This window comes from Micropterus dolomieu, linkage group LG06 (genome assembly GCF_021292245.1).
Source record: "Micropterus dolomieu isolate WLL.071019.BEF.003 ecotype Adirondacks linkage group LG06, ASM2129224v1, whole genome shotgun sequence".
In the NCBI taxonomy this organism is placed as follows: Eukaryota; Metazoa; Chordata; class Actinopteri; order Centrarchiformes; family Centrarchidae; genus Micropterus; species Micropterus dolomieu.
Genome location: NC_060155.1, coordinates 5,691,242 through 5,703,266, shown reverse-complemented (window position 1 = coordinate 5,703,266; position 12,025 = coordinate 5,691,242). Strand labels below are relative to the sequence as shown.

At 38.0% G+C, this 12,025-nt stretch overlaps 1 protein-coding gene across 5 annotated transcripts in view; it reads right to left on the bottom strand.

Moving 5' to 3' along the window:
- LOC123972662 (contactin-associated protein-like 4) overlaps nt 1-12,025 on the bottom strand; it is a 122,340-nt gene that overhangs the window by 80,867 nt on the left and 29,448 nt on the right. For all 5 annotated transcript variants that reach the window (XM_046052230.1, XM_046052231.1, XM_046052233.1 and 2 more), the window contains exon 2: nt 6,493-6,603. In XM_046052230.1, coding sequence (XP_045908186.1) covers nt 6,493-6,603 — 111 coding nt within the window. The remainder of the gene's footprint in view (nt 1-6,492; nt 6,604-12,025) is intronic.

Sequence of the window (12,025 nt, the reverse complement as noted above, 5' to 3'; positions counted from 1 at the left end):
AAAGTGTAAAAAAAGAAATAGGAACTTGCCCTCTACCCTCTAACCCCCGTTGCTTTACTGCCATCATACTGCCATCATACTGAGTGTATGTCTTCTTCTGTGTTTAAAGAGCTTCTGTGACCAGCCTTCTTTCTGGCTTCTACCCTGTCAGAATTTGCTTGCCTTTTCATTCTGTCTTCATGTTGCCAACCGCAAATCTACTGGCCACTGATTCAAGCCCTTTAATTCAATCGACTCTGCCTGTGTGTCTGGGTTCTCTTCCCTGTTGCCTGTAGCTTGAACTGTGAAAGCTGTAGCCGACAGTAGCTGCAGAAATGCCACACGAAGACCACAAGAACTATGATTAGTCAGCTTGGACTGCTTGCGCTCTCCCCAGTGGAGATTGTTAATGCCATAATCAACATAAATGCTCAGTAATCTCCTTTTTTTTTGAGTAGTCACTCTGTATCAGTGAATGAAAGTATGGAAACAGGATTACTTTCGGGTGTGTAGTGTAAGCTGGTCAACACATCCATCAAGTGACAATTAAAAGAGTAAAATAAAGCTTTTCTGGAAAGCTGATGCACGTCGATGTAGGAGAGACAGACAGTGACGTATCTGGACAAGTTGATACCAGTCTGCAGGCTTGACCAGAAAACAATGGGTGGGAGTGTTTTGACAAGTATCATTTGCTGCTGTATTGTAATACATGTTGACGATATGTTTTCCTACAGACAAATTTTATGATATTGCATGTTCAGCTGACCTACTGTGCACTGACTAAACGATCTCTCTTTACACAAGCAATTCATTCTCTATTTTCCCTTCTCACTCCCAAGATGTCACATATGGATGCAAGGTCCAGACCCCTTGGTGTCACGCCAAGGGAAAGCCCTGTAGTGTAATTTTTTAATAATAAAGGTAAGTGTAGGATATTTAATGGAAAAGTCTGAGTAAGGAGGTGATTGAGGTGGATGGTGGGCCAGAAACCGGACTTTCAGTCAGGAGACCGGTGTTTGTCCCCCGTGTGAAACAAAAGGTTACCATTGAATGTTTTTGTTAAGTAATTTAAGTTACATAAGTTACACAAGTAACATTACTTTACTCAAGTAAGTTAAGTCACGTAAGTGACGTTATTTAAAGCCAAACCATGACCTTTTCCTAACCATAACCAAGTAGTTTTGCTGCGTGAACCTAACCAAATTGTGATATTTCACACTGTTAATAACATGCCATTTCACAACGCTAACTACTGGTTTTATTGTGAAAGTGAACCACCACTTTACTTTTGCTAATTTGACCCGAGGTTGCATATTTTTTGTCACTAGACAGCCTACATATTGAAATTTATGCTAAAGGTGTACCCAGGGCATTAAAAGCATAGCCAAGGGGTCCTGACCAAGCATCTATACTGTATGTAATGAGTTAAAAGTGAGAATGTGTTGATAAGTAATACCAGAGACGTTATATAGAGGAGACATGCAACTTTAAGAATCCTCAATACAATTCTATTGGGAAAGCCCGTAACGCCAAAGATGGTGGTTGTCCTGCCCCTCCTGCTAGAAAGCCAATCAAAAAGAAATAAAAAAGAACATGTTTCAGCCAATCGTGTGGTTCCACTGATGTAAGGGGTCTACTGGTCACTACTACTACGCATGTGCAGTTGTAGTATAACTGGTCAAGAAAAACGCTCTCTCCCCATTCACTGTGATAGGAGCCTGGTCTTGTTAATCCGAAATAGCTTCCAAAATGGCTGCCGAGTGGCATGACTTGCCTATAAGGACTTTGGTAATACCAAATTACATTTATTTACAGGAAATGTCACGGAAATTATTTTAAAAATGATTAGGAAATTGCGGATCAAATGCCCAATTGTCAAATCATTTATATATAGTATGATATATGTTAGGGTGTGCTCCACTTTATCTTAGAAGAAGAAGAGCTAATTCTATTTCACAAAAGAAAAAACTAACTAAACTATCCAATCTAACTTGAGATGGTTTTACCACTCTCTTAATCCCTGATACTTCAGTAATCCACTTCATCTGTAAGGACCCTGACACCTGAAACCAACTCAATTTGTATGTCGCTCTTGTTATTAGAGCAGTGCAGGCAGTGAATGTAGGCTGAACAGCTCTCCTTCTGCTTTACTGTTGAAGGGAAACCAAGCTTGACGTGAGTCAGCTCTGGACAGAGGCTTCACTATAAGGAACAGATGGATGGATAAGTAAAGAAAGGACTGCTGAATCATTAATAATGCACCGATATTCCACCTGACAGGTACAGAAGACAGACAGGAACAAACAAAGAGAGAGACATGGTAAAATGAAGAGTCAAGCGGAATGAAAAGGCTGGATAGTCACAGTAAAAGGCAAGCTGTTGTGAGAGACAGGTAGAAAAGTGAACAGGCAGTGCTATGGACAGAATGTTAGCTGAAAGGAAAAGAAGAGAGACAGATAACATGCAGACTGTTTAATACAGGCGTGGAGTGAGAGCTCATAATTTGCATGAGAATGGCCAACTTGATTGGTAATTTCAGCAGTCTGATAACATGTCAGACAGGCGTAGCGCCTAATGGGCCCGATGCAGCAGGAAGTTGGAAAGCACCGTATGTCTTCTGCAGGCAAAGTACAACACATTTCCGCTTGAGTTTCAAAGCGTAACATTGGAACCTTACCATAAAGTACACACTCACACAACTCACACATGTAAATCAATACATGATTAGTTGGCAACCCATACAACCAGAACATGTTCCAATTAAAGTTAATTCCACTTTTAAAATCTTATTCATTTAGAAAGTAATTAGTGTGCTACAGTCATTCTTTCTATTCCACCGCAATCGTAGCCTCATTACTGATAATTGGCAGTGTTGCCCAAGAAAAGAAAATGTTTCAACACACCTATCAACATTTGGCAAGAAGATAGAGCTGGCTAATTAGTTTTCACAGATGAAAATGTGACGGAGAGGGAGTGAAACCTATGATAACAACAGAGGACAGTCTGTTTGGAGGAACAGAACACAATTTAAAAGATGATAATTTAAAGAAAAGGAAGACAGACACATGGCAAAGTGAAAGAAAAAAGACAGAGAATAAAAATAGTGGTTAGAGTGGTTAGAAGCCTAAAATGTGTAAAAAGTTAGTCATTCATTCTGCAGTTTCTTGGTGAAAGAGACATTCATCTCCCATCAGCTGCCTGCCAGAGCTTTTCAGTCAATTCTGGGCCCAGATGTAAAAATGATGTCAAAAATATTGAGTGTGCCACCTTTCGAAAGAAACTGCTATGTATAAAAAAACAACCATACATGCTTTACACCCGACACAAACACATTTATCACTGCTAAGCTGTGTGTGCTAAAACAATGAAGCCAAAAAAACTCAAAGAGGGAATTTGTGGACATTTCAGCTGAAGCCTTATCTGTTCGGCACACCATAGGTCTCAGCAAAGTAGCACCGACTGTACAGACACAAAGACAAGATTTGAGCAAGATTAAGTGAGTGAGTTACATCCAAAGGAGAAAAGACAGTACCCACCCAGCCACAGCCCGTTCATGCTGCTACCGTCTGGAACTAGATATAGAAGTTTCTGCTGCTGCACCACCAGTCTGCAGAACAGCTTTCCCCCCCGAGCTATCAGACTCTTAAACTCTAACTCAAATTCATCCTGAGACCTTCTCCATGGAATATAGTTTTTCTTCTCTTTACCATTCTATTGTTTTTGTACACTGTATTTTTATTGTCTGGTTGTACATAAACAGTGAAATTAAGAAATTATAAATTTTTGATTACAGTCTATTGTTACGATAGAAAATCTAGGATGATAAAGCCCATGGATAAAACACCTGTTTTCATCTTGTAGGTGGTATTCCAGGGCTCTTATAATCAGTTCATTTAGTGAGTAAATGAACTGAAAGCAAAACTGCTCCTCTGAGAAAAACTGGAGGAGGCTGAGTTAGTGGCAGCAGAAGGAGAGGGTAATGAGATGGAGATGTTCATTTGTTCATCGATTTCCTCAGCAAACAGCTGCAATCGTGTGGGCTTTGCACCGTCAATGCAAGTGGGGAGGAAGTGTGGCACATAAGGCTCTCCTAATCTACCAACAACTGGAGCTGGATTTGAAAAATGCAGTAGTGAATTTATAGGTGATCCTGTTTTATGATGTTATCAGCAGTAGCTTCATAACACTCCCACTCCTAATCCCCCCATTTTCTCATATTGACATGATTATGATAAATGAGAGGATGTCTTTGGCATGTACATCCAATCTACCTACTGCAGGTTCAAAAATATGTTAGTACAGATATGGTAATAAGGGTAAAGCCCTCTTACGTTGACAATGACATGGGTTGAGGCTTACTGTGTTGAATTTAAAGCTGCAGTCAACAACCTGTTACCATGAAACATATCCCATTATAAAGTTGAAATGGTGAACATGTTAGCAAATGGTTGCATATTAACACATCCAGCAGATACGGAGCTACATTATCATTCATTTGAAGTTGTCTTTGTGTTCACCTGATGAATGTAAGTCCAATATTTTGTCTACTTTTAGCTCTTCCCTGGTCTTCACCAACCCCTGAGTGAAACATCTGGCTCTTTAGTCACTAACTTTGTCAGTCTGCTTTTAGTGCTGGTAACATACAGTGATCTTAGCTTAGTTTTTTCCCTGGAAAGAGAAACAGGTTCTGCAGCTGGACATGAGGTTGAGACGAGTGAGAGTTAATCAAAACAGTAGATTTGAGGATCATAAATCCAAAACAATGACCTGAAATATTATTACGGTAGCTAAAACTATAGAACTAGGTGAGAGTTGGGTGATACTTCTCTGTGGGGAGGTCACTAAGTAAATAAAACACATAAATAATATATATTTTTTAAAACTACTTAGCGCAGCTAATAAGCATCATAACTGAGAATAAGTCCAGAAATAATAAACAAACATAAAAAAGAGACTTCATCTATTTTTGATTCATTGATCATTGATCATTTTTTAGTCACACTTGCAGCTCTGGATCCCACACTCACATCAGGATGTCATGACAGGAAGATTAATGCTTTTAAAGAGGATGGAAGAAAACGAAACTTTTGACCATGACTGTTACCAACCCAACAATGAAGTCCTACTCCTAGTTCCAGTAACATCTCCAAAATACCAGTTCTCTCTGCACTCTTCATTCAGTCAAGAGATAGTGATTTCCATCATCAAAAATGACTTATTGCCATTGTAGACATACATGTTAAACAAACAATTGAATGTACATAATATGTTGAGCAGCTTTTCAATTGAGAATGTGTGGCTCATCAAACAAAGACCGCAGACTTCGTCTTTTTAAAGTCTCGATCATTAAAGTAGTTAAGGACTGAGCAGTGTTCTGCAGGCTCTGCTTCCTTTAGTTTCCCAGGTGGTGAAAATCATTCAGATCCAGATTAAACTCATCTCACCCTCCCAGCTGATTCTGAGCTTTGATGTCGAGATAAAGCAGGGAAGCTTGTTCTCTGCAAAAAGCTCCACAACAAACCGTTATCTTTATTTCGTCAAAGCCTCACATCAGCATCCAGCACAGGACTCCCTTCTGCTATTGTGTTGGATGAATAAACACCATTCACATTTATCCTTCTGGCAACACATACAGCATCTACAGAGAATAAAGATGGGGCAAAGCAGTTATTGCTTGTTTTCTCTTTTATTTTGTCTTCTCTCTCAGTTATTATTTTGATCCTCGGTCTCCCTCTAAACTAGTCACCAGTCAGCTGTTGGTTAGTCTCTGTGAATCCGATAAAAATGTTTCTGTTTGTTGTTGCTTGAACAAAGTCTTGCTGCACTGAGCTCCTCTGCTGCAGAACAATTCCTCAGTAACAGATGACTGCCCTTAATTGAAAAAAAAAATTGATACAGACAAAACAATGCGGCCCATTTCATGTACTTCACTTCCTGCCCTTATGTGTTTCCTGCATTTGTGATTGTGTACTCTGCCAAAAATAGTTTCATCTCTCCACCATTATCCTTCCCTTCCTAGTGCATTCAGTGTGTTTGCCTCTCTCAGTGTCAGATTGCTTTTATACCCAGCGTTAAGCACTATCGCCATTTCCCTAGTATGTTGTGTTTTTGGACTGTGTATAGTTTGGAACTCAACTTTGTTGGTCGTAAGTCTCAGGGTGTCCTGGTGGACTATGTGGCTAACAGCATCTCTGGTTCAATTCCAACAGGAAACAGTTTTTCATAGTTTTGTTGCATGTTACACCCCTCTCTGTCACCTTATATGGAACGTGCCATACCTTCACAAGCATTTTGCTAATGACACTAGCCAATATTAGTAACAGTTTGAACCTGTATACTAGCAGCACTTCAGCCATATTTTCAACAGAATTCAGTCTTTCCATGCATTGTAGACTATGTTGTCTAATATTCAGCCACATCACGCTGTATATTCCAGTCAAATCGAGTGTTGATGTCCCACTCATCAGTCAACAGTTCACTCAGTCACTCTGGGCATCAGAATCTCTTCCTTACCATCTCTCCTGTTGAGTTTGGCGAAGCCTGGTGCATGACTGCTGGACAGCTGGGAGGAGCTTCTGAAGGATGATGGCAGCAGATTTGACACCAGCGCGCTGTCACACACTTCTGTCAACCAATCACAAGGCAGAAAAAAGCATACAAGGTTAGGGCTCCACACTTACACTGTTTTGAAAATCCAATCCAAACAAAATGGAAATGAAGACAAATTTCATTGGCTGTTTATGATAATCAATACATTTTCTTATAATATTTGCTTATTTTCAGTGTTAAGGAACAGGAACAGTGACTCTGATCTTTGTTCTCATTATCATTGACTTCTTTTAGTGTTGCTGCAAAGTTGCAAGCTTATCTTGTTGAGACACTACAGATGTTTACGTGTATGTAAATTACATGCACATTTCTATAACATTCTTTATTACATTGCTTGGTGATCTGTTTCTGTCCAAAGCCATCAGCCAATAACAGCATACATGAAGGAACATACATACATCACATTTTTGAGCCTCGATAAACACTATTGAGCAGCTGAAGTGAAGTGGAGTTTTGTCATTGAACTGCAGGTTTAATGTCCGCTAAGTGGCCTTTGACATTGCTCTGTAGTCTCTCAGTGAACAGCAGCAGTTTACAACAGCAGGTTGATGCAGGAACCTCTCTTCTCTTTACATTAGTATAAACATTTCTGTGGTCCAAACTCTTCTCCATAGTGGAAAAACACAGCTAAGTGGTTCAGGATATCACATACTGAGGATATCACAATATCAGACACAGCTGGAGATAGATTATTATCTTTTAGCCTGAGTGAAAAACAGCAGGACGGCAGCTCACTGATGCTGAGAGGTGACAGCCCTGAATTTCCAAATTACCAGCACCAAAGAAATACAGTGTTGCTTTTAACTTGACCATCGTGCATTTCAGCATTTATCCACCGTAATGTTAGGATTGAATAAGACAATGTAATACACTGAGAAGTAAACACCTTTCAATTTAACTTTCAATCAAAAAACCAGAATTATGAGTTTTTCACATGTCCACAGCTTCCTCATCACTCTTATTGAGTTTGTGAATATTAACACTCAAGTGGCAGAGTGGAGTCTAATCATTGAGAAGCAGGTGGGAGCAGGTCTTTCAGCTGTCAGGACACCATACTAGATGAATGAACAGTGTAATAATGTCCAGTTGGATGGATTATTGGTGTACTTCTGTGGCGATGGATAAATGAACGTTGTAATCATGTCGTGTTGTGGAGATGAATGGCGTCCTGATTGGCTCATTACAGGCTGGATACTGATGGAGACAAACCAGCGTTGTCAGAAGAAACTTTTACATGTCTCACACTTTAATGGTTTCTGGATGACTAAATAAAAACTTCATATATTACACATAATGTGCAATAATTATCCATTGGCTTATCTCTCCGGAGAGCAAGTCTTCCCTACAGGGGTTCCAACACATCTTGACACTAAGCAAAACTACAGTAAGGAAAAAAAGGCTCATATAAAGTGACAATGATGCTGTTGTTTTTGGTAGAATTGGCAGAATTTTGTGTGCATTATTTTGTCATGTTTGCCATATTTTTGGCAATTGCAATCTGGTGGCTATGTGAAAGTTATTTATAAAATGTAAAACTATATTTTTTTCATGAAATTACATTTGGGGGACATCTTATATTCAAGGACTAGACAATGTGTTTACAACAGTAGATATTCTTTTTGAATGGAAAGAGAAGGCCTGTGTGACACTGGCTCCTAAAGAGAGTGTTACAATTCAGGTTGCTTGTAGCCTTGTTGCTCGGCAAATGAGAGTCTCCAACAATGTTTATAGTGTTTAGAGTTAAAGGGACAATAGTACGTGATTGTAATCCAATTCACTTTCAGTAAAATTCAGCAAAATATTTCCTCACAGTTTGCTGGTTCTTTGTTTAGAATATGTGTGCTCTGAAAAAAATCCAGTTTTCCTACACAGCCCTGGCTCTGTATATTGAAAACAAAGAAAGTGGTGTGGACCTTGCCACACAACACTGTTCCAGCCAATTTGCAATTGTTGGTGTTCATGCTGGTGCACAGGAGTGATGAGGGGCAATGGAAGAGAGAGTTCTATACACGTGCACATTTGAAAGTGCTGGACTCCACTGCGAAGAAAAAGAGATGGCAGAGAAACAGCCAAAGAGGAAAATGGGTGAAGAGTATAAACAGGGAAGGAAAATTATATGACCAGGCAAGGACAAAGGTGTTTCAACACTGGAGAAACTTCAGATATTTTAAATTTGGGGGGTAGAGTTTCTGAGGGAACACTGAAGGGAGGGGTTTATTTATTTGGCAGTTGAATTGAATAGAATTTATTTCAGGATAACCCCTTGAGATGTATCATCTCATTTTCAATGGTGTCCTGCAGCATACATGCATAGACACAAAATTAACCACACAGCACAACACAACACAAACACAATACAAACACAGACATATATACAAAACAAAAACTCGCTCACCTGCCCTTACCCCCACAATTAACATAGCACATATATTAAAGTATACTGACAAATAATCAGCCGAGTGCATTAAACAACTAATACGTCATTTATCAATATGCCTTATGACAAAATGTAACATGCAGGATAACGTCACATCTCACATAGGAATGTCCAAAGAAAATCAAGATAAAGAGAATGAAGACAAAAAAAGTCATGTTTGTATACATACTAATATATATTTTCTACATAAACCATTTATATGTAATGCCATTGGTATTCTTAATAACAAAAGCATGTAGTTTTAAGAAAAGAAAAAAGTGACGATTTGAATAAGCGAAATGTGGAAATAGATCTCAAGAAAAAAGGAAGGTTATTCTAGTCTTGAGGGGCCTTATATTGAAAGGCTCTCCTACCAGCTACAGAAAACGACCTTGGTACAGTGAAAAATGTTGGACATTGGAGGTGTCTAAGTGAGTATGTCGAGCAATAAGGTATTAAGTGCTGTTTAAGGTATGCAGGACAATTGAAATAAACACATTTGAAGATAAACAGAATCCAGTGGTAATCCCTTCGTGGTTTAGGTTGCAGCCAGTTTAGTGAGTCATACATAAGACAATGATGAGTTTTAAATGGACAGTTTAGTATAAATCTGCAAAGGGAATTGAATACAACATTAAGAGTTCTAAGATTGGACTCTAAGTTATTAGTGTAGACTATGTCTGCATAATCAATGATTGGTATTACCAGTTGAGAAAAAAAATTTTCTTGAGTTGAAAAACAATTGATTGATCTGTACAGAGTGTTAAGACATCCATATACTTTCCTAATGATATTGTCAATGTGTATCTTAAAGGTAAGGTTGGAGTCAAGCCAAAGGCCCAAATATTTAGATTCCTCCACATTCTGCATAAGGGATTCATCTAAAAACTTTATTTCAAAACAAGAAGCACAACGGTGATTTTGTATTGTGGAAAGCACCATGCCGCAGGATTTCTTCATGTTCAACAGGAGTTTATTAATGAACAGCCACTGTTGTACTTTATCAAAGTCAGATTGAAGAGTTCCTTGAACTTGCAGCAAATCACGGTCAGAGGTATAGATGACAGTGTCATTAGTATAAAGCTCCAAATTACAATGAGAACAAACCTATGCCAGGTCATTGATAAAGATCGAGAAAATTAAGGGGCCTAAAGTTGAGCCTTGAGGAACACCTTTATCAACAATTAAATAATCTTACTGGAATCCTTGGTAAACAACACACTGACGTCTATTATGCAAATAGGAATTAAACCACAGCATGTTTATTCAAACCAACAGAGTAAAGCTTATCCAGTAGATCACCATATTGAAGGCCTTTGAGAGATCAATGAAAGCAGCACCAATGAAATGACCATTATCAAAAAAATTTGAAGTTGAAGTAGAAAAAAAGATCTAAAGCCAGATTGATGTGGAGATAAAATGTTATAATTATTAGTGTACTCAGTGAGTTGATAAAAAATGTATTTCTCAAATATTTTAGCAACTGCACAAATGATAGAAATCAGGCGATAATTATTCACATTCGATTGGTCTCCACCTTTGAAAAGAGGTGTCACTCTTGCAGCTTTCCAAATTTGTGGCACAGTACAGGTAGTTAATGATAGATTAAAAAGATCTGCAAGAGGAAACATCAATATATGAGCTGCAATTTTGATAAACTTGGCTTCAAGATCATCTGGTCCTGCACTGCATTTTAATTTAAGGTCATGTAATACATTAAAGACATCACTAGGCATGATCTTTTTAAATGAAAAAGAGCCAGCAGGCATGGAAGAATTAGAAGAACATGCCAAACCATCAGAGCAAACAGATTTTGAACTACAAAAAGACAAAAAATTATGATTAAAGGCATGAGCTATATGCAAGGGATCAGAAAAATATCATTATCCTTGCATATTTGTTTCACAGAATTATTATTATTTTTGTTAAGAATGTTATTTAAGTGATTCCAGAATTGCATAGGATTGTTGAAATCATGAGGGAAACAGTCTCTATAGTAATTAGGTTTAGCATTCCTAGTTTCAGTTTTACATTTATGCCTTAACTGTCTATTTATTGTCCCATCAGATTCATCTTTTGAGAAGCAATATTTAGCCCAAGCTATAACTCTTTGTTTGAATAGTTGAAGTAATTCAGACTTTAATAGTTCTCACAGGAGCATGTTTATCAATTACGGTTTTAACTTCAGTATGGAAGAAGTTCCATGCCTCTTCCACAAGTGGAATTAGTTGAAGCCTATACCATCTAATATCTAATAGATCACGTATGTAATAATCAACATTAATCTTTTTACATTGCTTTATTGTGATATATTTATATTGGCAGTTCAGTTCAAATATCAACAAGCCATCTGAAGAATCACTAATTCTCCCTATAATCATTCTTAAAAAATGTTCCTTTTTTTCTAAAGGCTTGTGTGTTTTGCTGCCACGGAGAAAATAAATTCACGATGAGTGAAAACGAGTACAAAGCGTTTTTCCGACTTCTTTAGTGCCAAAATGAACTAGGGGGAGAGAGCCTGTCAAGCAGCCAAGAATGACTGCTGTCACTGATGATGAAGAGCCCGAAAAGACAAAGACAAAAAATGCTAACAAGCTGACAAAATAATTTTGACTGCTTCCAAGAGAATGACAGGAGAGTGTGAGTGTGTGACTGATAGACAAGCTCCACAAATGTGGGATTTACATTAGGCTTTAACAGTATTATTTCATGTTGTCACTTTGATGAGAGAAAAGGCTTCAAATATGAGGACTCTTCTCCTTGGATTAATTGTAAGTTGTGTGAAAGTGTTTTGCATCCTAAAAAAGATGTTCAAAGTGTTTCAAAATGGAGGGATTTGTCTTAACGTTAGGGACGTCTTAAATTCAGCCAAAACTGTATTATTTAATGAACATATTAAGGTTTAAATTGGAGTTAACCATATTAAATTTGTCTGAACTATTCTTAATGGCAAAATAAATGGCAAAGAATTCAATGTTATATTATCATGAGATATTGTGGAGAAGGTGTTGCAATTTTAAC